Source organism: Haemaphysalis longicornis, unplaced genomic scaffold (assembly GCF_048455015.1).
Source record: "Haemaphysalis longicornis isolate Haplotype H1 unplaced genomic scaffold, Haemaphysalis longicornis Haplotype H1 scaffold_2, whole genome shotgun sequence".
Taxonomy (NCBI): domain Eukaryota; kingdom Metazoa; phylum Arthropoda; class Arachnida; order Ixodida; family Ixodidae; genus Haemaphysalis; species Haemaphysalis longicornis.
Genome location: NW_027526295.1, coordinates 163,420,272 through 163,448,242, shown reverse-complemented (window position 1 = coordinate 163,448,242; position 27,971 = coordinate 163,420,272). Strand labels below are relative to the sequence as shown.

General features: G+C 49.5%; 1 protein-coding gene across 1 annotated transcript in view; it reads right to left on the bottom strand.

The window, feature by feature from the left end:
• LOC144167482 (luciferin 4-monooxygenase-like) overlaps positions 1-23,114 on the bottom strand; it is a 68,815-nt gene extending 45,701 nt beyond the window's left edge. Inside the window, exons 1-3 of the mRNA XM_077696737.1 lie at positions 22,979-23,114; positions 11,197-11,398; positions 9,819-9,922 (exon numbers count right to left, since the gene is read on the bottom strand). Coding sequence (XP_077552863.1) covers positions 9,819-9,922; positions 11,197-11,398; positions 22,979-23,104 — 432 coding nt within the window. The 5' untranslated portion in view covers positions 23,105-23,114. The remainder of the gene's footprint in view (positions 1-9,818; positions 9,923-11,196; positions 11,399-22,978) is intronic.
• Positions 23,115-27,971: the final 4,857 nt, after the last annotated feature.

Sequence of the window (27,971 nt, the reverse complement as noted above, 5' to 3'; positions counted from 1 at the left end):
GGACTTCAATGCTCACAATGTGGCGTGGGGTTACAAGCGAACGGACGCAAAAGGCAGGAAGCTGGAGAGAGAGAGAGACAGACAAAACTTTATTAAACTGAGCTTGTCTTTAGCGTGAGAAGCTGGTGGTCGTTGTTATCAGCCCAACGACGACCGAGGCGGCCCTTGCGATCAGGGAGGTCTGTACCTCCCTGTCGTGGGATGCCAGTGCTTCTCTCCACTGCTCAGCTGTGGTGATTCGGGTTTTGGGGGCAGGCCCAAAGAATGTGGGGTAGGGTGGCTGGGGCTGTGCAGAGGGTGCAGTTCAGGGAAGGGACTTGTGTTGGGTGGATTAGGTGCAGGCGGGTTGGGTGTGGGTATGTGTTTGTTTGTATGAGCCTCCAGTCTTGCTCTTGGGCTGTTGTGAGTTCCGGGTGCGGTGGTGCTAGCTTTCGGCGGTAGAGGCGGTAATGTTCCGTAATATCGGTATAGTTAAGGAGACTGTCTCTGGATGACCTTGCCCCGTGGGATGGGTCGGGCGCCACTCCAGCTCGGAAGGTAAGATCTCGAGCCTGAGAGTGTGCGGTTTCGTTCCCTTCCTGTCCCGCGTGGGCCGGTGTCCAGAGTATGTCTACTGGGGTGAGGGGGGATTCTTCTGAAGAATTTTGAGCGCCAGGGATGAAATGTTGCCCTGGGCGAAATTTTGAATAGCGGTTTTGGAATCTGAGATAATTGTGGGGGGCGTGGGGCGTTGCGTCAATGCTACGGCTATTGCTGCCTCTTCCGCCTCTGCTGGGTTTTTCGTGCGGATGGTTATTGCATGCACTGGTGGTTCGTCTGTGCCTTTCGTTACGACAATGGCGAATGCTGTTTTATGTCGGTATTCGGCGGCATCCACAAAGAGGGTGTTTTGACCTGGAGGGTATCTTTTTTGTAGGTATTGTGCCCTAAGTTCTCGTTTGTATTGGTGATGTGTTGGGTGCATATGTTTGGCAGTGGTTTTATGATAAGGTTGTTTCTTATTTCTAATGGGATAGGCTCTTTCTCAGCTATTATTGCCGGGGGGTTGATTCTGAGCTGTTTTAGTATATGTCGACCTGTGGTAGTTTTGGTCAGACGGACTGATTGATTAGTTAAATGCGCTTCTATTAATTCCTCGCAATTGTTGTATATGCCTAGCTCATCGAGTCTAGCGTTAGATGTACTTAAAGGTATTCGTAATGCTGCTTTGTATGCTTTTCTAATTAGTGTATTTATTGCTTTCATTTCTTGGGCGCTTAAATGGAGGTAGGGGATGGAGTAGGTAATTCGGCTGATTACAAATGCTTGAATCAGGCGAATACGGTCTCGCTCCCTAAGTCCTGCTCTTCGATTGGTGATTCTTTTCATGAGGCATATGGTTTGGTTTACGTGGGTTGAGAGATTCTTGATGTGGATTGTGTTTGAGCGATTCGCTTGTATGTGCAATCCTAGTATTCTGATTGTTTTAACTATGGGTATCTGATGTTGTTGAATGTGGAGTGAAATCTGTGGAGGTGTTTTCTCTTTCTTTCTTTTGGGTGGGAGCAAGAGTAATTCTGACTTGTAAGGTGAGCAGGTTAATCCTGCTTCGTTTGCAGCTTTTGAGACTGCCTCTACTCCTTTTTGAAGGGTGTGTTCTATGTGAGCGTCGCTGCCTCCATGTATCCACAATGTAATATCATCCGCGTATAAAGTGTATTTCAATGTGGGTATTTTGTTTAATTCTTTTGGGATGTTTAGTATTGCTAAGTTAAAGAGGAGAGGTGACAGCACAGCCCCTTGTGGGGTACCCTTAGCTGGTAGTGTTATGGTGTCTGACTGCACATCTCCTACTGATATTGTTGCTGTTCTATTTGAGAGGAAATATTGGATGTATCTGTAAGTTCTTTGTCCGGGGTTTGTTGCTTGTAAGTTGTTTAGAATAGCTGAGTGTTTAACGTTGTCGAATGCTTTGTGGAGGTCTAGGGCTAGGATTGCTGCTGTGTCAAAGTGATTTGCTGGGGTGATTATTTCTTGTTTAAGTTGCAGTAGTATATCTTGTGTGCAGAGTCCCGCTTGAAAACCTATCATGGTCGGTGGTATGATTTGGAGTCTGCTTAATTGCTGTGTCAATCTCGCATAAATTATGTGCTCTAATAGCTTGCCCAGGCATGACGTTAGAGATATTGGTCTTAGATTCTCAATTTTGAGGGATTTTCCCGGTTTTGGTATAAACGTGACCTTTGCATGTTTCCATTCTTGGGGTAGTGTTTCTGTGGTCCAATATGCGTTAAAAAGGGCTGTGAGGGTTGTTATTGAAGTGTCGTCTAGGTTTCTGAGGATTTTATTAGTGATTTTGTCTGGTCGTGGTGCGGACTGTGTGCGTAGTTTGTGCAAAGCTCCTCTTAGTTCCGATTCAGTTATTTCTTTGTCTAGTTCGTGGTTCACTTCTCCTCGGTAAGGGTGGATTGTGTCCGGTGATGTTTCTGGGAAGTATGTATCTTTGATTTGGCTGATGAGATCTTCCTGTCCTCCTTTATGGCTTTGTACTAGGTGTGTTATTCGGTTTGTTGTTTCTGATTTAGTGTTGTTGGGGTCAATGAGGTGTTTCAATAACTGCCATGTTCTTTTCATGCCCAGGTTTCCTTGCATTTGGTTGCATATGTCATCCCATTGGGTTTGTGCTAGTTGAGCTGAGTACTTTTGTATTGCTTCGCCCAGCTTTGCTAGTTTCCTGCGTAGGCGATGGTTGAGTTTATTTTTCCGCCATCTTTTTTGGATGCTGTGATATGCTTCTCTAAGGTGTAGGAGATGGGGGTCCATTATTTCATCCGGGAGAGTTTCATCTGGCGTTTTCGTATGTAGCTTGACATCCTCTAGTAATTGCTGTGTCCATCTCTCTAGAGATGTCGTTTCTTATGATTCCTGTTGGTTTTGTCTATGAAGTCTGAATTTCGGCCAGTCTATTATGTTTGGTGATTTGCGTAGTTGTCTTAGCTTATTACCTATGGGTATTGTTATTTGTATTATGTAGTGGTCACTATTTAGTGTGTGTTCTGTAACTTGCCACGTTGCTTGTTTTATGCGATGGGTTAAGGTGAGATCGGGTGTAGTGTCTCTCTGTACGCTGTTTCCTATTCTGGTGGGTATCTGGGGGTCATTTTCAAGTGTAAAATGTAGTTGTTGTATCTGTTCCCATAGGTTTCTCCCTTTTGCTGTGTCTGTGGGGTAACCCCAGGCTCGATGTGGTGCGTTGTAGTCGTTATAATTAGAGGTTGTGACCCCGCTGCATTTTTAGCTAATGTGAAGAGGTTCTTAAAATTTTGGCGGTGCGCTTTTGGGGGGCTGTATACGTTGAGTATGTGGAGCGTGTCTTCTTGTTTTTGGGTGGGATGAATTGTAACAAAGTCGTGTTTGACGTCGGTGTTTTCAAACTGTTCCCTTACTGCTGGGATGTTGCGGTGTACCAGTATTGCTGTGAGTGGACTGTTCCTGTTTTGAAATGCTCTGTACCCAGTGAGCGAGACCGTCTTGCCTGTTTCCTTTAGCGTTATAATTTGGGGAGGAGATTGCTGAGCTTGGATGAGTAACTGTAGGCTCTGCTTTTTTTTAGAGTATCCTCGGCAATTCCATTGCCATAGCGTTATACTCTTTTTAGGGTTGGCCATTAAGAGCAGGGAATGACATGTGATCTTGGCCCATTACTGGTTGGACGGTTTCAAGTACTCGTTTAATGCCTTCGTGTAGTTCGTTTCGGAGTGCGTCAAGGCTGGCACTAAAGTTGCTGCAGGTTGATTTAAATTCTACCTTCTGCTCGTGCAGTGTTTTGCGGATGTTGCTTAAGCTCTTCTCAACAACGGTAATTCGATGGTCAAGTGACGGTTCGGGTTCGTTAGGGAGTGGATCCGCCGCTTTGCGTTTTTGCGCGGGAGGGAGATCTGTGTCCATTTGTGCGTCTGGTTGATCGTTTTTAGCTTTAGGAGTTGTTATTTCATTTCTTAGGGCTTGATTTTCTGCACGGAGTGCCTGTATTTCCTGGCGCATGGCCTTAAGTTCTTGGAGGAACTCAGGGGGTATCGCGGCTGGTGGTGGTGGTGGGGGTTGCGAGGGTGGTGGGGATGTAACTTTGAGGGCTGAGCAGTGGAAAGAAGCAACTGTGTGGCTCACCTTCGGTTCGCCGTTAGGTCTGCTTGCTGTTCGTTGGGTGTTGCTTGCTTGGTTATTCATTGTCCTTTTGGTCCCGCTGTCATTGGAGGGTTGGCTGACACTGTTCGATGAGGGGTTTGAGGGCGAGTCCTTGAGAACTTGAGCATATGTTATGCGTCGGCGTGGTTGAAAACGTTGCGGGCAGTCCGTCGTCCCTGTCGGGTGGTTTCCTTCGCACACAATGCAGTTTGGTGTGCACGTGTGGTCTTCGGTGGGATTTGGTGTTCCGCAGATACTGCAGCGGCTTGAGGGTTTCTGGTTAGGACAAACATCCTGTCTGTGACCGACTCGCCAGCAGGCGAGGCATGCTTCAGTTTTACGTCGATATGGCTTACAGCGGTAGGTCGTCGATCTGTACCGCACCCAATAAGGGACTCGGTTTCCATTAAATAGGATTTGTGCCATATTCGATGTTCCGAGTCTCTTCACGGCCAAAATGGGGAGTTCTGGGTTGTAGTTGAAAATGCTGCTTTGGATTTCTTCATGGGTATCAGTTTCGGGGATATTGAAAATTATCCCTGCCGTGGTGTTCGAAGGAGCCGCCACATGCGCAGCAATCATGAAGGTGTTGCCGCCTACCTGAATGGCTTTGATGTCGGCGTAGCGTTGAGCTCGTTCTTCTGAGGGAGTGCTGACGATTACATAGTTCGGTGTAGGTCGGATACGTAGCTGATCTTGAGGGTTTTGGGCTATTTGGGCTGCTTGAAGCACCGTGTCCGCTAGTGCTGCCGGCGTAACTTTGCGAAGATCCAGTCCTCCCCGTGGTCGGAGCACTATCTTGATGTCGTCGGGCGGCAGCGGTGCGGCCGGAGGGCCACGGCGTGGCGGCTTCTGCAAGCGGCGATTTTCTACGGTTGAATTCTTTGCAGGTTGGTGAAGACTTCGTTGTCTGTTGCGCACAGTTTTCCAATCCTCGTGAAGGAGTTCTTCCGCGTTGATTGGCTCACCATCGACGGCGATTGCCTCCATGTTGGTAGCGTTGCGCTGAGGCTCGGCGAGGCAAGGCCGGGCGAGTCCTAGGCGTTAAGCCTAACCCCGGCGTGGTCTTCGGTCGATCGGCAATTTCGGCACGAGAAGTGTAGGGAACCACCAAAGAGGATACTTCGGGTGGTCCTGACGCCTTCCGACGTCTCTGGATGCTGAAGTCAAATGGATGGGCCTGGAAGTTTCGGCTCAGCGCATAAAACTCGGCGGAGCCCATACGAGGCACGTCCGAACAGATCGAGCGATCGGAGCGCCTCCAGGAAGCTGGAAGAACTGGCAGCCCGGGAGCATCTCACATTACTCACTGACCCACTGCAACCTACTAGAACAGGAAATAGCGTCAGCAGGGACTCATGCCCGGATCTGACCTTCGTACGAATTGTTAGGGAGGAGAAATGGGAAAACATAGGGCAGAGTCTCGGAAACGACCACTTTATTTTACAGACGAGTATGGACGACGCCTGTGGCAGATGGGAGAGAAAACGTCGAGCTTGCAGACTAACAGACTGGCACAAGCGGAGAGAAGCCAGAGAAAGACGGCTTGGGGAACAGGGAGGACCCAACATAGTGGACATCGAGCTGTGGACCCGAGAGCTGTTATTGGACGTGGAACACCACACGCGAAAAATCGAAGCTCCACATGGGGTGCCAGCTGTCGACTCGCACCTGCTCCATATCTGGGATTCCAGAGAATCGCTCACCAAGAGATGGCGGAGACAGCCCCTCAACCGCAAGCTACGACGTCGAGTGGCCCAGCTTAGTAAGGAGGCAGAGGATTACGCCATAAAGCGTGTTAATCAGAACTGGCGGAAGTTTTGCCACAGCATGTCGGGCCAGTTAGGCTTGGCGAAGACGTGGACGGTTCTTAAGGCACTGATGGAGCCATCTGCCACGAGAAATGGGCTTGCCAATCGACTTGCTAAGCTCGTGCACGAATACCCCGGGACGGACCAAGAACTTATTGATGACCTCAAGGCCAAGTATCTCCGAACAGACCGCCGGCGTGATTAACCAGATTACCAAGGAGAACCCAATGCAGTCTTGGATGCACCTGCCACTATGCACGAAATCAAAACTGAGCTCGCCAACATGAAGAAGGCCACAGCCCCGGGACCAGACCACATCACAGCGAGAGCCCTCTCGAACCTAGGTGAAGCAGACATTCAATCTTTGGTCGACCATTTCAATCAGGAGTACTGGATCCCTGGTTCGTTACCGCAACAGTGGAAAACAGCGGAAATTCGGTTTATCCCGAAACCGGGAAAGGACTTGAAGGTGGAGAATCTTAGGTCAATCTCGATAACATTCTGCCTGGGGAAACTTTTCGAGCGAGTAATCAACACTCGATTGCAACGGTTTCTCGACGGCAAAGACCAACTTCTGCACACACAGTTTGGCTTCAGACCACACCTAGGCACTGCCGATGTGCTTTTGCAGGTCTACAGGGACGTATACCTTCACCCAGACCGCATACAACCGTGCGCGGTGCTGGCCCTTGATTTAAAAAAGGCTTTCGATAACTCGGCCATACTACGCACCTTAGCGGAGTTTAATTGCGGCTCCAGAACCTACAACTATATCCAGGCGTTCTTACAAGATCGGAAGTCCAAGCTCTCTATAGGGGAACTCGAGTCCGAGCTAATTGAGCTGGGATCGCGGGGTACACCTCAGGGTGCAGTTCTCTCCCCTTTGCTCTTCAACTTGGCAATGAAGAATCGGCCGCCCAGACTGAACCGGGTGCCGGGCATTTGTCACGCACTCTACGCGGACGACGTCACCATATGGTCAAATCAGGGAACTAGGGCCAACATAGAGGACAGCTTCCAACGAGCGATAGAAATCGTGCAGACCTTCGCCCGGTCCCGTGGCCTGGAGTGTGCCCCGGATAAGTCAGAACTTCTGGTGGTCCAGCCCAAGAAGCCCAAATACCCGAAACAAGACCCCATCAAGCTGCACGTGGACTTCATGCCTATCCCCGCCGGGCAGGCGATCCGTTTCCTCGGCGTGCACTTTTCCAACATGGCACACAACACCACAGTGGTGAGTCGCCTTATAGCGGCGGCCCACCAGGTAGCCCGAATGATCAAGCGACTGACCTCCAAAAACACGGAATGAAGGAGACTGAAACCACTAAGCTGGTACACGCCTTTGTGGTTTCTAGATACGAGGTGTCGGCGAAACGCCAGACAGTTACCGGCCTCTTTCCCCCCCCCCCCAACAATCACTTCCTCCTCCCCGTACGTCGCTCCTTTTGTGAGCCTCAAACCTAGAGAAGAGGACAGACTAGACCGGGCTCTTTGTAAGTGCGTCAAACTATCTTTGGGTCTCCCAGTATCTACGTCCAATGAGCGCTTAATGGCTCTGGGGGTCCATAACATCACAAAAGAGCTCATAGATGCTCAGAGAATAGCGCAACAGGTGCGCCTCAGGAGGACAAAAACAGGCAGAGACGCCCTAAAAACACCGAACATAACCCCTCCGACAATGAAGCAGGATCGATTCGACATCCCTCGGGAAATAGGAGAACGCATTCACGTCCATCTCCTCCCCAGACACATGCACCCGGAACACGATCAAGTCCGGAGAACACTCCGGGCTCAATACCTCTCCAAAACGTGGGACTCCCAGCCTGCTACAATCTACGTGGACGGTGCCGGCCCCACCAATGGGGTGACCACAGCAGCAGCCTGCTCGTTCAGTGGTAACCCCATTGCAATGGCATCCATCAAAACGACGGATCCGACCCGCGCGGAAGAGGTCGCCATCGCCCTGGTCATCTCTGCCCATCCTCGCGCCATTATACTAACCGATTCCCAAGAGGCTTGCCGAAATTTTCTCAGAAGCAGGATATGTCGCCAGGTCCTTCGCATAATTGCGAATCAGCCGCCTGAAGGGGCACAGATCATATGGTTCCCGGGTCATCAGGGGCAGACCGGGGGGAATGTCGCCGCGCACGCGTTAGCCCGCGATTCCTTATTCCGGGCGTTCACCCCCGCTGGTTGCCCCCCAGGCAAGGGAGCCAGCCGATCACCTTCACCCTTTCACTGTGTACCGCCTACAGGGAGATACTGCTTGAACAACGGCTCGGCAGGAGTAGATTTCCAGCCCCTCATCCCTCGCTCACAAGAATGGAGGAGGTGTTTCTCCGACAGCTTCACACAAACACACTTCCAATTCCCGCAACCCTACATAAATACTACCCAGACATCTACTTAACACCACAGTGGCCGCAGTGCGACCTGACGGGAGATTTACTCCACACGATGTGGCACTGCACACAAAATCCCAACATGAAGAACATTACACCGAACCACATATCCACGACACAATGGGAGGCCACCCTGCTCAGCCCGCATTCAGCTTGCCGAAAATGGCTCACGGACCGGGCTGAGAGAGCTACTCGTCGGCCACCGGCAGCCCCGGATTAGCGGGCCCCACCATGGCTCTGAGCAAATAAAGTCTCTCAAGAAGAAGAAGCTTCCCGGGGGGAGCGCTAGCGAACGGTAATCGATCTGTTCGCTTTGAGAAGTTCTATGAAGCCTAGCCTTGCTATTTGGGAATGCCAGACAGATTCACTGCTAACATCAGCTTTTGCTACATTACGTCTGTTAAACTTGGCTAATTTTTTAATTGCGGAAAATAATCGTTCCATGGAACACTGAATGTGAATCGACAAACAGGGTCGTACAAGTGGCAGTGCCGCTTGTGTCAGCTGGCCAGTGCCGTGCCACACAAGCCCAACGCGCCCGACAGCTGTATTAAACAGCGTCGGCCAGCATAGAGCCGTATGGACTGCTTCTATGCTTAGGTGTTCGTTAGTAACTTCCATTGTTTACTCCAGCATTGTTACGGTTACAAAAGAATATGCACTAAAGTAAAGAGCCAATAGCTCGTTCTGCAAGCTTATAAACCGTAGTTTCTTTGCGTTGGATTTTTCCCGCCTCAGGTAATAGGAACAATCGGCCCAAAATGCGTCATAAGTTCTGTGCGGGAAAGCAGCGGGTGCGTCTCGGGCCTATACTCTGTCTTCCTCATTATATAGCTTATTTTAGGAGACTTTAAGTTAGAAGTGGTGTCAGTGTTACTATAACATGGCGACCTTCGAACAAACTCAGCTTGCGTTTGATCTTCATGTCCCCTCTAGATTAGAAGAGAGCAGATTTAGTTCGCCACGTTATTTTCTCATTTGAATAGAAAAACCAGTTGGCAATGCAGTGTTGACATTAACGTGCAGAATTAACAGACACTGACAGAAATAAGGAGACAAGACAGACGCTTTCTTTCGCACTGTGCCATAATGTCAACAACGAATCGCAAAATAGCCCAAGATTCTACACCATGGTGGGATACATTTGTGTTTCTTGATTGCTGACCGTCACACAGGGTTCCAAATTTGCAGTCCACATAACCGGGCTAACTCTTTTCGTATGTGTTCTGCTAGCACCTGAAGAACCAGCCGCTTTTCAATGCCCCTGAATAAATTCAAATCACGAAGAAAAAAACCAGGATGCTGTGTAAATAACCCCGACCTCATGATTTTGTTTATTTCTGATTGATTTTTTTACTTTTTCTCCCTTCAAATTTCTCCTCTTTTTGTCGCAATCGTTACTCCGCCCCCTTGTAAAATAATCGCTATAAATTTGGGGTACCTTAATTCCACATTGCTGCGCCATCTTCTCGAAGTCCTCAGCGTAGCCTCCAACCGTGAGCACGTGAGTGGCTTGCCCTTGCTTCATTCTTGCCAGTATTTCATCTTGAAGAAAGATTATGTTTTAGGCCGAAGTAGCTGTTCAGACATGCTCAGCCTGATGAGCTTCATGGTATAGCTATGAAGAACATGGTGAGTGAAAAGGTCAAAGTTGAAGTCGCAGGCGATAGCCCCAGTGCTTGTTTGGCTGGTATCCCCAGGTAGTTGTTTGTCTGTATAACATAGATTGATTAGGTACTGTGAAACAAGCAGCAATGCATTCCACACCAAAAAGTATTATGTCGATAAATACAGCTAAAATTCGGTACCACCATCGTCATCTTAAATAATGAGCTGCAAAATCCATGTTTAAGGCCCTCCTGAAGTGCTTCCATCATTTACCTCACGCCAGACAAAGCCTTCCTTCGATCCCGATTTTTTAAAATACTATTACACCACTTAGTGTTCTCTTAGTCTCACCTTCTTTGAAACAATACGCTAGAGTCAGTCAGCTGCCCTCTTTTCACGTCACCTCCCGCGACGAACTTTATCTTCCTTCCATTTTTATATAGACTAAGGGCAATACCTTTCATTGCTATACTTCCACTGGTGGCAGTACCCACATCAGTGCATAAACGAAAACTACGCCGTTCTATCCTTTCAAAACGCATGTCGTAACCATTTTTACGAAAACAAATAAAGAAAACCCAGATTACAAACGGTAAAAAAGCGGCGAAATAAAAGCAGAAGAGAAAATACCGGTAACGAAGGATATTCTTGCTGAGGTGTGGCGAGTGGCGTAAAGCACAAAAAAGACGAACCAAAGTAAACGGCGCTATTTGGAACTGTTGGCTCGAGCAGCGAACTTCTCAACCTCGCCAGCGAAGACGCCACCAGCTCCAAGCGGAATGAACGGGATACATGCATGATCTGGGAATTTCTCAGACCACCTTTCTCCGTAAGTACTTCCCACGGCCGACCCCACAGGCGCGGAACGGGGAAGCCCGTGTTATCTGGCGTTTGATAAAACCCAGTGGCGCGTCCGGCCCAAGGAGGTTGTATAGAACCCTCCTTGGTCCGGCCACGAAGCACCAGCAACGAGAGCGCAGCAGCGGCAGTCCCTTGTAAACCCGGGTGAAGATTCAAAGAAAGCTTCGCTTTAAGATTTCCAAATGGGGGTTATTTTCAAGCCAGGTATGTTACGATGAAAACTTCGAGGTTACAACGATTCCCACGTATGCGTGGGGTGCGCTCATTTTTTTTGTTTTCTCGGTATCCTGACGGTCTTTACTAGTTGGGCAAATCGGGTGCTCTCGTTAGAAAGGAAATTTGCGGCCCACCTCTGCGCATCCAGATGTCCGATGACAGCAGTGTGGCCCCCGTCAGAGGAATGCTCAACAGAGCCACCAAATTGTCGATGTCATTTTCTAAGTGCGCGTAAAACCTGTCGCCTGGTCCAATGCCTCGGCTCCGAAATCCGGCCACACAGCGCCGCAGTTTTTCTTGCAGCTCCTGGTAGGTAATGCTGCCACCCGTAAAGATCTGTGCAAATGGAAATAAGGAATTCCTATTTATTGCGAAGGTAGAAGTGAAAGTACTGTATAACCAGTAACGAGGGGAGATACTTACCTGCGCCTGTGCTACCAATAAAGGCAAGTTATCGAACCTAGGCTCACAGGTTGCGGTTACTTATCATTAATGACGAAGCAATGTGGGCTACCAATCACTGCTGTATGCTACTGCACTGCATTAACCTTAGCAGCGTGAGTGAAGCAATGATCGGAGGAGATTCTACTGAGTCCACGAGAAATTATTCAATGCCTCTAAAACACTTTTGAAGCCCAGCCGCCTATCTCAGGCGCCAAGACGGACGCACCAGGCCATAAAGAACGGCCGTTTCAACGTGGATGACGCAATGTTGTTTATAAAAGGTCGCAACCTAAGGTAACAAGTTGTTGTTAGGCCTAGGCATTTATGCTTTGCAACTTTGTTGAAGAGCGTTGTTAATTATGTATGCTGAATGAAAATTCAATTTCTAATGATAGAAGCATTCTTCGTGTCTTCACACAGTTTGTTCGCGCTGGCTGCGCAACCGTTATGCCGCCGTAGGTCTCAATTTTACATTCAAACTAGAAGGATGAAGCGAGTGAGTTAGTGAGCTTCAATTCTACCTTCAAACTAAGAGGATGAAGCGAGTGAGTTAGTGAGCCTCAATTCTACCTTCAAACTGGGAGGATTAAGCGAGTGAGTTAGTGGAGGGATGGTCAGAGGGCCAAGAAGGAGGGTAAGAGCGGAGGAGGAATTTGGTATTCACTAACACTAGCAGATACTGTATCAAGTTGGGGTTCCCGCAATGGGCTGTGGAGGGAAGGTAGGCGTTATTTTTATACAGGTGAAGACAGAGGGTAGCAGGAGATGGACGGTTTGGGGACGATAAACTGTCATAAAATCGGAGGAATTCTGATTACACCGCAGCAACAGTCATCGGAGATTGCCTCTGCCTATATCACTGACGCAATGCAATAAATAGCCCGTTGTGCGGAAAATTCGGCGTCCGCACTCGGTGTTGGCGTCTGGAACCCAAAATAATTCTTGGGCCCTTCCACTCTGTGAAGACGGATGACCGGAGTCTGGACTATACGTGGCATCCCCATCATGAAGACATGGGAGTGAAATTCAGAATGGAAAGCAGCAACTTGTCTTGACGATGGAACCACCGTCCCGGACATCCAGAGGAAACCACACACGCAAGCGCCTGGAACGCCGACGAAGAGAGGGCGTGGGGACGGTAGACATGGCTGACCCGGGTCACATAGAGGCAGACCTCTGAGAAATCCTGATTATCTACCTGAGACTCTACTGATCTTGAACGTAGTGCACATTGATAACTGACCTGCTCAAGATAACACCTTGTGTCAAGACCCACAAGTTTCTCGGTGTCACGTTTTACCGCTCAATGTCGTAGGCTCCACATTTTCGGCGACTGAGCGAGCGGCTTCTGTATTTTGTGCACATTCTGCGTATGTTCGGCGGAAATTCCTGGGACTGCTCTGTATCCTCGCTCTTTTGCCTACATAAAGCCGTTTTTGTCGACTTTTTTTTTCTTTTTCGTTATAGCCTGCCGGCCCTACGTCAGCTGTCGGATACAAACCTGAAGGTCATAGACTCAGTGCTGGCAAGAGCTATTCGCACCTGCCTGGGTCCACCCAAATCCACATCGATGATTGGAGCTCTATGCGAAGCTCGGTGCTTTTCCGCCACAGTGCTACAACGCCAAGAGGTGCTCCGAAAGTCTGTGCGCCATTTAGCTCGGCGTCGTACGCATCCATTGACAGGCATCTCCACACAGCATGTAAGAAACCTGCTTCCAGCAAATTTTCAAAGACCTCAAAAGTCGACATTATCACCGTGGTTACTGGCACCGTGGAAAATATGCATCACAGTTTCCGGAATCAACAAAACCTCTATCATACCCGCGGCTGCGATCAACTTCTTTTCACTCGAGTACATCTGCAGCACATACGAAGGCTACATACACACGCCTTTATGTGGATGGCTCGGTTCACCCGGGCTCATCCGCCATCGGATTGTGGATCCCGCCAGCCCAGTGCGCAACCGAGAGAAAACTAAGCCGCTAAACATCGCCGACTGCTGCCGAACTGGCAGCTGTAAAGACTTCACTTCATCACATCAGCGGACATCATGCTCAGCAATGGGTAATATTCATCGACTCGCGTAGCGGCTTACAATCCCCCCGAAAGCTTTCCATAACCGCAGTCAGCTTGTATGCGAAACTGCTGAAATGCACCCAATGGCAGTGCGTGCAGGCCATCACACCATTCTTCAGTGGCTGCCTGGTCACTCGGGCATACAAGGCAACATTAGATTCAACGCAGCCGCCTGCGCAGACCACTTGCTGCGAAGCAATACCGGCTTCCTTTCTCCCGAGAGGACAGTACCAACCTTATTTTCGCAAGTGGATGGACTGCACAAATGTTGGAGTGGCAGGACTCTCACCACAGGTATCCGCCCCTGCAGGCTATTGATCTGCACTGCGACTTCCACTTTTCAAGCGGCCTCAACAAGCAGTGTGAAGTAAGACTGCACCGACTGCGCCTGAACGTAGCATTTACACGAAGTTTTAAGTTTAGATAGGCTGGGACGATTCACCCCTGTGTCTGATTTGCGCCGTGCGTGAAACTGTAAATCACTTTTTGCGCGTCTGACCTCGATTCCCTGCTGCGCGAAAGACTGTAGCATTTTCTGTCATTTTGCTGGCCCTGGACCATTAGCGCTGATATAACCTCGGGAGCAAAAGTTCCGCTCTGTTTCCTACGAGACTTCGAACTGGACAAATCTCTGTAGACCTTAAACAGTGCACGTGTCTAGAGATATGTACTCTTGCACGCTGTGGCGTTAATCTATTTGTTTTGCTTGGGTTGGTGTTCTGTCTTTGTTTTTCACAGTTTGCTTTGTATTTTCATCCAGAGTTTACATTAACGGTGTCTTTTTAAATTTATTGTTATGTCCGAACTTTACCAGCAGCATTTTTTCTTGTTTCTTGTTCCTAACGTTTCTTGTTTGTCTTCTGGCTGTTGTACTCCTTATGTTTAAGACTCACCACGCATCCCCCATCTGGTGTAGCAAGAGCTGTCACTAGCTGGGCTGACCTCACCAGTTCCCATTAAAGAGCTGTCTCTCTCTCACACACACATACTCTCTCTCTCTCTCTCTACTCAAGATGCATGTGGAAATGGTGAGGTGCATAAGCATCTGGGGCGGAATTCTGAGTTTGTCTGTTTTGAAAACGTCCGTTTCGCGTCGTTTTCATCGTAACGTATTTTCGGTTGTAGGCGGGATTTGGGTTGAATTTGCGGAAATTCCTTTGCAAACGCGTTTCAAACAACTAAATCTATTTTAAAATATCTTTACGTGCTCGTTTGAATGTATTTTGAAGCCCAAACACGATAAGAATTTTCTACGACGAAGTTGAAAGTATCTACCACAAGGGGACGAATGTCAAAAGATGGCAGCTGCAGCCAGCTGCTTCCTGTGGCAGTAAATAGTAAACAATGATACAGCTGGTCAGTCTTCTCGCGTTTGTACCGCGATTTTTATGTACGTGACAATGACCGTGTATCAAGAAAACAACCCTCTGTTAGGTATTATAAGCATCGGCGAACTTGCGGCATGCCGACGCGAGCTTTTCCAAGATCGTCGAATGGTTTATTCTCCGAGTGTAAAAAAATATGAGGCCAACGGCAGGTCGTCTCGAACCTGGGCGCGCAGCCACCGCACAGTTCTCTCGTGAGGCAGAATTCTTCTGCAAGCATTTTGAACAGTTCAACTCCGAACAGTACTTCCTGCTCTCCTGTTCTGCTGGCGAGGCAACAACAAGGCCATGACCGGTACATTTGTATTACAACAGCCGACATTTCCTGCTCCAAATCGTCTGCTCCGAGAACCCACGGTCCAACGCAGTAACTCCACCGTGCTTGCGTTGCATCACATACAGTTTTTCGCTTTTAGACAGTCAGGACTCGCTCAAAATGGACACTTTGAAACGGACAGAAAACGGACAATACCTGAGAACCGCCTCTGGTCTCAATCACTCTAACAGCAACGCTGTTTATGACTGGATCCTGCAGATATGCCCGACAACGAAGCGATGTGCCCATGAATTGCACGCGAGCGTAGCGCCACATTGCTTTGAACTGTGCGCCACACCTTCAGCATATGAAAGTCAATTCATAAAAACTAAAGACAGGTCCTAGGGCCTTTATAATTTAACATAGCACGACTTAAATTGCCTTGGAAAAGTGTTTTCCCAACAATGGTATTGTATGTAGGGCTGAAGCCGACATCAAAGGCTAACTGCAACTAAAATTTACCGGCCCCAAATTCTGCTTGAGCGTGTCGTATACACCACAAAAGCCTCCGGACCTAATTTTATATTCCACACACGCGCAGAATTTTTATTACAACCTATCAAAAACTGCCACTTCAGCCGGTGCAGTATCCAGCGGAGTGTCGCCACAACTGGTCGCACTGCGGCGAACTCCCGGATGTGACGTTCCAGTCAGGACTTGCGTGCGGTCGTCGCCCCTCCTCAGCAGCCCTCTTACGTGCGGCCTCTCGCGAGTGAGCGGCGCAATTCGTGCCTCTAGCACGAAATTGATTTCACGCGTTTTCGAAATCAGTGAAGCTGAAGAAGCTCGAGGCTGCCGAGACAAAAAGAGCAAATTCGAAGTTTGCCGGGGCCGGTAGACGCGAGTTGATACACCGTCGGCCAGCGAGTACGGCAGTTGCACAACGGCTGATTTCGTGGTTGCGATGGCGGCAGCACCTAGGCTCTCTGTCGACTGTTCGAGCACGTGAGACGCGTGTGCTGCCTACGCGAGACGATACACTGTTGACGCGGCTGGCATCGGCGCGCGAACAAGTATAAGGCAGCAGTGCCGCGCAATCCAAGCTCGCGGCCGGGCGCCTCTACGAGTCCGCAATACGCGAGAACGGCCGAGGCGAGACGATTCGCTGTTAATCGACCAGATTTAGGGGAAATCCCCAAGGTGGATTTTTTTTTTTTCTTCAACTGCGAAGTTTCCGACAAAGCTGTACAGCTTCCCTTTGTAGCCGTATGGCTGCATTTAGGTGGATGTCAAACTTTCCTTCACGATACGCTGTTGTCGCGGCCGGTCGGGGCGCGAACGGGTACGGCTGATGTGCGGCGTACTGCACAATCGCGGCCGGTAGACTTTTCGAGAGCGTGAGTACGGCCGACGCGAGACGACACGCTGTTGTCACTGTAACCGTGCACAGTCGCAGCGCGAACAAGTACGGCATGCGGCGCACTGCACGGAATTGATTTAGTTCGAGCAACTTTGTCAAAAAATAAACATAAACTAGCCGCTGTTGGCATTATTTCGCTCACCGGTCAGTAAAAAAAGATTGAAAAAATTGGGCCTATTTGGCAGCATTGAATTTCGTGAAAGGTCACTGTTTCATGGCGCCAGCGAAGACACTGCAGGGCTGTTTTCGCTGCATGCCATTGTTATTTAAAGGCTTGGCGCGGGCGCTTTGCTCACAGGAACAAAACTGCTCGTGTAAACAAAAATAATAAAATTCTCGATTTGAATTTTCACAACATTCGCTGAAACCGAACTCTCACCTGCTAGCGGGCATGTACTGGCGCTTTCCTCCCACGGTAGTTTTTTTTTATTGATGTGTGTTTCCTTCTCCCACAAACGCAGAATGGCTCGATCGGCCCAGGGCATACTGGCTGTGCCGGCGCGCGTCTAGCGCTCAACACTCCCCTCTGTGTACGTATTTCCTAGCCCCCAGCTAGATTCGCCATGGCGCCTCGCGATGCCTTTGTTTACCTTTTACCCGGCGACTATAGGGGGGTTTCAGCCGTTCATAGCGAGGCAATAATGGTTGCACAATCTTCCCGACCCCCGGCTTTTTGCGCATGTTCCAAGTTTTTGAAGAAACGGACGACCCGAAGCACATCGAACACGTGCCGTCTTCTCGCAGGCAGCCGTGGGAGAATCCGCCGGCTGCGCTCACTCGATTCCCGACTGATACGTCACTTCCGGCCAGCCGTAATAGCAGCCTTTTTTATTCTAGTTTTGTTTTGACAAGAGAATTTTTGATCGTTGCTATGCAGCGACGGAAATTTGGACCGCCAAATTTTGCACGTAGCACCTTTAAAGTATAATACTACGAGGAAACAGTGCAGTTAGTGGTCGAGAAGTTCGTTGCAGTTGCAGTTGGCCCTTAATGTGTCGGTGTAAGCGTAGTCGTTGTAAGCTGGCTCTCCCACAATGCGTGTTTCGCAGTGAAGCATAGCAAAGGCGAATCTACTATTGTGCATGCAGAGTTTCATATCCTCGTTAGAATTGGTTAGCTCACAGTGAAGACGTAAGAGTTACAGAATTAGTGCGTGCTGTCAATACACAACCACATACAGAGGGAGTAAGAAAACCGCTGCAACTGTTATTTTACTGCGACTATCCGGAAATAGATTACATGTAAACTGGCCGCAAACATGGCTCTGACATTACGCACCCGCTAGGTATCCGTCTTCACAGAGTGGAAGGGCACTAAATGGTTTGCTCTTGAAAATTATGTCTATTATTACCAAACTACTGGAAATCCATATTCAAGTGATGAGACGTGTAGCTTAATGTACTATCGGCGTCAAATGAAACGCGAAGACGAAAATATGAACCTGAACACACAAATAGCGCGATTTCTTTCCATGCAAGCCAAAATGACGCGTGGCTCAGTTACAAAAGCAAAGTTGGGAAATGGGGATTTCCAAATATACCAATAGCGTGCCATTATATGAACTCTACGAAAAGTATTTTCCAATTTTGCACCTTCTGGTTCATATTTTCGTTTTCGCGTTTCATTTGACGTCGATAGTACCAGTCATGTTTCAAACGGCCCATGCTGTTGAGGATACCCTGTGCTAATAGCACACACACACTGGAACACCCGTTTTACAACACCTCGTGCTTCAAAGATATTGACCCTATTTTCGCAAGCACGCAAAAATTCAGAGCCCTTCCGCTCTGTGAACATGGATGCCGGCAGAGCTGCAGCTACGTCGGTATTGGTATGGTGGGGTTTTGCTAGAGCGAATTTATATATTGTCGTTATAGGTTATATTGCGTCGCGCTCGCCCGTCCCATAAAAGTGCAACTGCTGATAACAGCGCTATCGCGATCTCTACATCACAAGACGATGGGACACAACGATTGGCGGAACAGTCTACGGCGTCTTATTAGAGTCCGGCAGTGCCAGTCATTGCGCGTGCTCGGTCGCCGCCGCACAGGTGACCTCCGAAAAGAAACAGAGGGCGCCGGCTTCGAACAGGTGTTCGGCAAACAAACACCGCAGCTGGGTACGGCACAATTTGTGACAGAGGCGTTGGTGGTGGCACGAAGTGCCGTTTTGCAAAATGTCGTAAGGTATTTTATACATAAACTGATATATACCAGCCGTTGAAAATTTCTTGTCTACGTCCACTGAGGGAAGCTGCTTCATAGCAGCCATAAATAGCTTCGCTGTAAGAATACATTGAACCCTAGCAATAGAATCTCGGCCGAAACGGTTCCTTGGAAAGCGTGGTCTGGTTGCGCATGGCGCTCCCACCACCCTTTCTAGTGAAGTGCTTTCAGCTTTCCCGGCGCTATTCAATATAAGAGCTGCATTTCAATTCCCAGCCTTCCATCGCGCACACGTGCACCAACATGGCAGCTGCAGTGACGTCAGTGCTAGCTACGAGCTTTGAAATATAATAAAAATTAAGGCCGTTCCCTCAATGCTAAAGCTGTCGCAATTGCAGAGCAGTGATTCGCCATAACGGGCTATAGCGCCGTTCTCCGCTCAGTGTTACCACCCTATGCAATTTAAACTTCCTTCCTTCGCAGTGTTCGCGCACCCCCTGCCTGAAACTGCGTCAGCGGAAGTTCTGTTCTTTTTGTGCTTGCTTTGAGTTCGTACGCTGCAGCTGTTCTGGGTCTTTTCGCACGGGTACTTTTTTCTTGCGCGGTTGGAGCCTTTCTGCGTCATTTCGAACGCGCCATTTTTTTTTTTCTTGTGCGGCCGCTTTTTTCGCTTGCTATCGTTAAATACTACGCCAACGAGCGTTGCTGACTAAATGAACGCGGGCGCTGCCGGTTAATTACGTATAGTTTGCCTCAAATGTACCCATAGGTTTCTGTGCTCTACACAACAGGGAGATGTATGACAATTAAGCGCCAGCGGTTCACGAGTTTCGAACTCTTTTGACTATATAAACTGCCTGGCTTTCGAAGACTCATGGGTACGCCGCGACGGCAGCGCTACAACGGAAAGCCCTGTTGCTCTACTTGGGTCCAGCGAGCGAGCTACGACGACAAGGCGAGCACCTAAAGTGCTCTGCACTTTAAAAAACAAGTTAAGGAACGCGCTGGTAGGCAACATAGCGCCACGTGGAAAGTGGATAGTTCCAGCTCCAGCTCTGAGGGCACTCACTGTACGGTTGCAGGTAAACCATGCGTTTCGCCGACCTGACGCAGTGGCGCGAAAGCCACAATTACTCGCAGTGAAACACTGAAGGGACACTCAGCAGAGCTCAACTGAGCATTAATGCTCTCACATTCATTACTCTTAGCAAGTGCTTATAGGCATCCCTTGAATTTCTATTTTACTTGGAATATTTATTTCAATCAGCAGATCTTCACACCAATTAGAAATAGATGGTAATGCTTTATATAGAAATATTTGATCACCCGATGAATGAATTTTTGGTTTATAATGACAGCAATGGTAATAGGCCCGATGTTCGCATTGGACTGCCACCGTGGAACAGACAACCGATTTTTGTGGACTGCATTTCGTCTAGCTCATATGAGAAAGCTAGCGTTTTATATACTGGGGTAATCGCAAGGGATTACTAAATAAATAGGTGGAAATAATTTTATTTTGCACTAAAAGTTTTGTAGTCTGAAAGGTGGTGACACAAATATTGTCTAATCTTGACAAACTACGTTGCGGATAAAAACAACTCCGTCGAATTAAACACGAGATTCAAAAACCCCATGACGGAATAAGAAAGGTTGCACATTATTGTTGTTTTAGCCAAGGAAAAGTTTTTTAAATACCTATTTGAATCCCACGTGCGGTTAAGAGTGTGTTGCCACACGGCTCGCTGTTGTGGTGGCCAGCATTCCTCTTTGGCGAGACACGTATGGCTGGTAGATCTAATAACTCGGATTTCAAAAGCTCCAAGGCGCTACCAGCAAAACCTTTTCGGGTTAACCTTTCATTTTGGGATATATAAAATATACTTGAAAGAAATAGGTTTTCCGTCCCTTTAAGAAAAGGAGAAAGAGAATACGGACCAGAAGAATACCCTGCGCTACCCTTACGTGCTTGAAATGGGAAATTACCGACGCGTATTGGTGACCTCGTAGAAGGTGTCTAACGGTTATTAAGCAGTGCCGTTCAAGTCAGATAAAAATGACGTCATCGTCTGACGTCTACTAAAGTTTTGTTGTTAGTAAGCTGGGTGGTACGCGATGAAGCGCCTGGCAGGGTTAGGTCTAGTGGCTTTTGAGAGGGGAATGCCTACCGATTAGTGTTGGGTACGGGGAGGAGGCAGAAAGATGGGGGAAGCAAAATTGGCAATCGGGATGGGATTACAAGACGTAGGGGAAACTGGAGTGTTGCAGAAGTGTAAAGCAGAAAAGGGAAGGTGTATTTAAAGCGAGAAGAGGAGAAAAGAGGGAGAGGAAGATGTAAAAAAATTGGCTCCAATCCACGCTGTGAAGGTGGCTGGAAAGCAAAGCTTTAAATGACACCCACAAGTGCGCGTGCGATGTCACTTGAATTTACACACGTGGCTCTATAAAGAGTGAAACCAGAAATACTGCCAGCCGTTACCTAGAATTCCTTGGGGGTGGAGTGTGCCGAACGCAGCAGCGCTTCCACGGCCGGGACAGAGCGGCGGATGCCACCGCTGTACCGGGCCGTGCTTAGGCAGGAAGAGGAGAGGAGCATCTTTCGAGGGGTGAGACAGCGGAACCTAGCCATCCTGATGTGCTAGCTCGAGGCTACACCACCGCGCGAAACAAGCGCACACACCGAAACTATTCGGCATGTGAGCTTAGTGATTCCCATTTATACCGATTTAAACTAGTTAGTTTAGTAAGTTTGATAATTGCGAGAAAGCTGAGGGAATTTTTATAATTGCTGTTTATTAGAACCAGTTGCTCCTTTCGCCGTTTGTAACACCTCTGAAAGCACAACCGAATTGGTATTCAGTAATTACGAAAACGGAGACCCATTCGGGGCAAGCAGTGGGCGAAAGGTAGCTTTTCTCCAGCGTCCAGGTGTCTGTATGTGGTCTCTACATTTTGGTTTCCTTCATTGCAAACCAATCCTTAACGTATCTTTGCCGTACGACCACTAAATTCCGTCGAGTCCCGGTTACCCACGGGGTGCTGTCGAACAAGTTAATCGAGCCGTGCGAAGGAAACGCGCAATGGACGCGAAGCTGCGCCAAAACAGGCCCAAAAAAACCGTAGCGAAAGCAGACGGCAAAGCTGTCCGTGGACGCGCCCGCCGATGAGAACAGGCACCTCCGCGCGGGGAACGCTGGGTAACCATTCACCGCGCCATCTACACTCTCCTCCGTGAGTGAAAACCGCCCTCGCCCTTTGCGGCCGCGTTCGGAGTTTCTTGTCCCACACACCAAGCAGGAACCGTTAGCTGGTAGAGGTGGGAAGCTTTGCCTTAAAAGTGTCGCAGAGCAGGTTGGGAGGGAGAGAGGGGGATGCGAAAAGGAGTTGTTTGAAAGGGAACGGGAGGTCTCGGTAGGGAATGAGGTGGAGGGGAAAAGTACTATTAAATTGGTAGTCGGTGAAAGGGAGGAAAAGGAGAATTAGTGACGGGTTAGACAAGCGTAGTTGAAAAAGAGGAATTCGGGTTGCGTAGACAGAAAGGATGAAAGAGAGGAGGAAGAAGACAAAAATGTGTCGCGGAAGGGGATGGGGTCACGTAGATGAAGGGAACGGCGAGGTAGGAAAGGCTAAACGGAATATATGAGGGGGAGTGAAACAGTAAGAGGAGCGAGAATGGGCGGGAGGGAAGTAAATTGGATTAAGGGGTATAAAGAGAAAGATGAAATGGGAAGAGCTGACGAAATGAGGATAAGAGGGAATTAGGGAAATACGAAAAGGAGATGAAGAGAGCATGAAAGAGAAGGAAAGCGTAGAGGAAGCCATCAGGGTAGGAAAGATGGAGGATGAGGTAGAGTTAGGATTTGGGGAGAGAAAATTACGAATGGGAGAGAGTTGAGAAGGGAGAGGAAAGGATGTGGTGTTAAATGGGGAGAATGAGGGTGAGTACAGAAGGGAAGAAAGGGAATTGTAAGGTTGGATTGGGTCTAGGGAAGAACTGGGAAGAAGGACAGGAAGAGAGGAAGGAGACAAGAGAGAGGGGCAGTATGAAGAGTAGAAGGGGCATAGTGGAGACGGCGTTACGCGGCAGAAGTGACCAAAGGGCTATCGGCTCTTGACGTCATCTGCGGCAAAAGAGGCAGATGTGCAGCCCATTTTTGTCATCGCTTACCACAGCTGTCTTGGATCCGTGCGCCTCGAGGCTTTCCATGAGAACAGCGTAGGCAGACCGGCCTTCTTCGGGTGGACAGTCCCCGTAAGGGGAGTGAACGATGCCGTTCTCCACTCTGGCCCGCATATTCAGCTTTTCCTGTCAAACGCGCATGTTCATCAGCAGCCACGCCAGTTAACTATATATGTTATTCATTAACTTTCTTTCGTCGCTATTATTGATGAAGAGTTGCCAACCCATAGATTGGCCCTGGAATGCATATACTTTTTGTAGCAGTAAGGATAGTGGGGTAGACAATGAAAGTTACGAACGAACACGTAAACATCGAAAAAGTTACTGCGGCACTTTTCCCGCTGACAGTGCCTAACTAGTGCCACTAAGTAAGATGCAGAGTACCGTCACTGACGTACGCAAGTGAGCAACGGCGGCCATTTTGGTGCTCATCAGTGTTGCTATATTTCCGCTTCTCTGCGGCTTCAGCGCTAACTTTGATGAGGTCGTTCGCAAGAACACTGCCGAAGACGCAGCAACACAGCATCTTCGGACCCACTTCTGCATGGCCGTTATGTATTTTAACCTGCTATTTCTGCACGTGCAGTTTTTTTTTTTTTTTTGCAGTCCCAAAGAAAAACTGCCGTCTGTATTTCTTGCTTGTCGACGTTGCTTCGTCGAGCGAAGTCAGGCTCACGAACCCTTCACAACCGAAGGAGGGCCCTTCACGGTATTTTCGGGTATGTAAGGATATTTCACTCCTGAGCATATTAGTCTCAACTTGAAACTCGAACTTGCCGCTGCGTGATCTCGGGAAGACCAACGAAATAAAGAAAGAATGACGGAACCGTTAAACAGTCCTGATGGATTAGGCCGTTTTTTTTTTTTGTTTTTTTCACATAGACGGAGGGGAAACGAGCACCTCGCTGTTAGCACTACGATTTAAGTACCCGCTTTAACTCACCGGTTTAATCTCCTGCTCCGGGCACACACAGGGAGGCACTGCTCAGTGGCTAAGGCGTGGTGCTGCTGAGCACGAGGACGCAAGTTCGATTCCCGGCTGCGGCAGCCGCTGCGGCGGCAGCAAAAACGCCCATGTGTACGAGATTTAGGCGCACGTTAAAGATCCCCAGGTGGTCAAAATTAATCCGGGGCCCTCCACTACGGCGCGCCTCATCGCCTGCGTTGCGTCGGCGCGTTAAACCCTACAATCAGAATCGTAATCACAGGGAGGCGCTATGTTTACGACGTAGAAGATGGGACAGAGACTCTGAGAATTATCTACTAACGCTCAAGGAACCTTTCCAGCCAATTTACTACTTACTGAACCCTTTTAAAGTTGCGTCACAGATGTTCGGACATATGCTAGCATATATATATGTAAACAGATGTTCGCATATATGTTGCAAAGATGACAATTTACCAGGGACTCTGTGGACAGTGTTTTATCAAAGTATGGGTGACGCACGCATTCGCATAAAACGCAACACGTATGGCTCCTATAAGGTCGATCTCGCTATTATGCGCAAATGCATTGTTATAAATCCCGCCCTGTCACCCCCGTTTTTTTTTTTCTTGTTACGTATCTATTCTGAAGGTAGCAATTACGTACATTAGCGCCATTACAGCGATTCCATCGGTTAGCTTGGCCAATGTTGCAGGTACAAGCAGTCACATAATTCACGTGGGGTATTCGCCAAGGAGTGCTTTTAAGTCTTACAATTTAGTCGGTACAAGTGAAGAAGCCGCAAGTCTCACCCGGCTGTTTGTCGGCGAGCAACCGCGCTTGACACGTATCGCAAGAGAACACGAGGAGCACACGAAGTGAATGGATCAATTGTCGCGCTCCACGAGCTAAGCGGCAGCGTTTGAAAGAACGGAAACGCAAGTGTGCCCCGATACGGCATGTGCAAAGGTACACATGACGCACGTGTCGTGTCGAAGCGGTCTATGACACCTCAGGGCCACATACAGCGCCTGAATAAATCTACAACACACGTGCTTGCAGCACTTGTGTCATATACAGGGGTGCTATATTCTAGATGGCCTGAGTTTGAGCGAAACTCGGGCAAGGCGGAGCTGTGAGCGAGCGACCGAAGCAACTTTATTAAAAATGCCTGCAGAACTATTAGCCGTCCAGAGTAAGGAAGGCGTCACCGTGAAGCGGCCATGACGTATTCCCGGCGGTTGGCGCCTCTACTCCGGCCGCGAACTCACTACTCCCTTTGGTCGACTGTGCCTGCTCCTGTTTTGGGGTGGCAGCCTCCCTGAGGTTTCGCTCGGTCGTTGCGTTTCGAGGGCCGCCGAGGTCTGCTGGATGGCCTGTGTCGCGTGAACGGATGATGGGGTGGTCTTTGCCAGCTCAGAGCAATGGACACAGGGAAGCCGTTGACAGGTTTAACAACATATACCGTAATTACCCGATTCTAACGCGCACCTTTTTTCCGGAAAAATAGGTCGAAAAATCGCCTGCGCGTTAGAATCGGATACGAAACCGAAACTGCCACAACAACGGAAATTTCGTCCCGCCCATCGCCATCGCCATCTCAAGATGGCGCCAAAGCTTTTAGCAACGATTTTTCAGACGCAGGAAGCATAGGCGCCCAGGCTTTTCTATCGGCGTTCACACAAATCATCAAATCGTTCACTTGCGCACTTGATAACAGCAATGGCAGCAGCGGCTCTCACGCGTTCAAAACTAGTGGTCGGCTGAAGCGTGCGCCTCTGGAGAAGCTGGCAGGATGGGCGTGCGAGGCGTGGGCCACGATCCCACCGATCATGGTTGAACGTTCGTTATGAAGTGTGGCATCGCGAACGCGCTTGACGGCACCAAGGACGAGATGTTGTCAGCGGAGAGCGACGAGGAGTGAGATGAGTGAGATTACTTGGAGAAATAAATCGCCCGTTTCTCTCGCATTCGTTTTTCCTGCTCACAAAGTTCCGTGCGCGTTACGATCGGAAGTGCAGTTTTTTCGGGGTTTTTTTTTTTGCCAGGAAAATCGGGTGCGCGTTAGAATCGGGGGCGCGTTATAATCGGGTAATTACGGTACATTTAATGCACACTCAAAAACCCTAACGTAAAGCACTCAATAAAAAACTACACACAAACGATAAACACACATCTCTAACAATCCCAACATACAACTCAACTCTAACGCAAGAGTCTCTACCATAAAGTTCTACACAACTCGTCCAAATCAACCGATTCTATCACCCTCTGGGTGATCCTACAAAACCACAACTTCCTAGTTGTGTCCTATGATTGCGTCCCTATTGACTGGCCTACCCCGGTCGTCGGAGCTGACGTGTCGCACCCTTGCGTGGCCGTGACTCGGTGGTAGCCTTCCTCGTCTCGCTTCTTCGGTGCCGGCGTTCGATGCGCGCGGTCACACGTTGGACAGCGTGGGCTCAGCGCGTCCTGACTTATTTCCTCTATGACTTCCCCCTGGTGGCCGCTCTCGCTGGAGGTCCTTGATGCCGGCGTTCGACGCGCGCGGTCATCCCTTCGGCGGCGTGCTTCCTCGGTGGCTACCCCCTGGTAGCCGCTGCCGCTGGACGTTCCAGGTAGGCTCGGGCCGAACGTAGCCTTTCGGGGCCCTCGAGACGAACGTCGACGGAGCGTGGACGCTGGCCGCTGGAGCCCGACCGATGCCGCTAGGGCCACGAAGACACCGGTTCGTGGTGCACCTAGGATGACAGTGCCGATACGAAGTCGGCCCGTTCCCGCCCAGGCTCGGATGGCGTGGTCGATGGCCTGGCCGCGTCCCCCTGGCTCGTTCGTTGAAGCGCACGTGCTCCGGCCGCCTCCTGGTTTCTTCGGTTTCTTGCCTCCCCCTTCTCTTTGTGCGCTCCGCTTTTATACCCTCTGGGCTCTCCCGTGGCGCACTCCCATTGGCTTCTTGCTTCCTCCCTGTCCTTATATGGCCATCTCGCCACTTGTCCCATGCGTGGCCTTCCCTGATTGGCCGACCAGTGCGCTGCCAACTTTGACCATGATTCCGCGGTGCGTCGCCGCTGGCGCTTGCTGATTGGCGCGCTCCTGGCGCGCACTTCAAATGGCCGTTCCTTTGTCTTTTTTGTGCCTTTTTTGGGGGGGGTTTTGATGCGTCCCCTTCTCAGGGGGTGTACTGACACATGACAGCCTGGGCTTGGACTTCTTGATCGTAGCAACGCATTGCGGCCTCGAGCCGCGGCGGGATCTTTGTCATCGTTGTAGCTTGGTGCGGGTTCTTGGCGCAGTCCCAAAGGATGTGAGCCGCAGTGGCTCTCTCCTTTCAGCACACACAACAAAGGTCACTTACATAAACTTACATCACTTACATATGTGCTTCATCAACACCGGGGTGAGTAACGACCCGGTCTGTAGTTGTCGATATATTACTGCTTCCTCACGGGTCAAGCCCGGATGAGGTGGTGGCATAGTCCTTCTATCTAGTCTGTACCAGTTCACGATTTCATTGTAAGAGGTCATCCTGTCCTTGGTTTCCCACCACCACGTCAGGTCGACCGCGGTAGCATCGGCACGGTTGGTTAGTCCTCGCGCCGCCGCGTTCGCCGTCTCGTTGTGGTTTGCGTTGCCGCGATCCGAGACATCGCTGCCCATGTGCGCCGGAAACCACTTAATCACAACACACCTACTTTCACTCGCGAAATCGACCACACGCAACACACGTGCGGCTTCACCACACACTCTTCCTCTGGCGTAGTGTTTCACTGCCGTCCTAGAATCACAGAGCACAGTCGTGCACTCGGGGTCGGCGATGGCTAGGGCAATGACCACTTCCTCTGCTCGATGCGCCGCTCGAGTCCGCACACTCACCGCCGTCCGTGTTGCACCGGTCGCCGCTGCCCCTACAACTGCTGCGGCGAATGCTCTTCTGCCATCTGGATACTCTGCCGCATCCACAAACACAGCACCCCTGTCTTTGGCATGGAGATCGATGCGCGCCTTGGCCCTCGCCACCCGCCGCTCCTTGTTGAACTCGGGGTTCATATTTCTTGG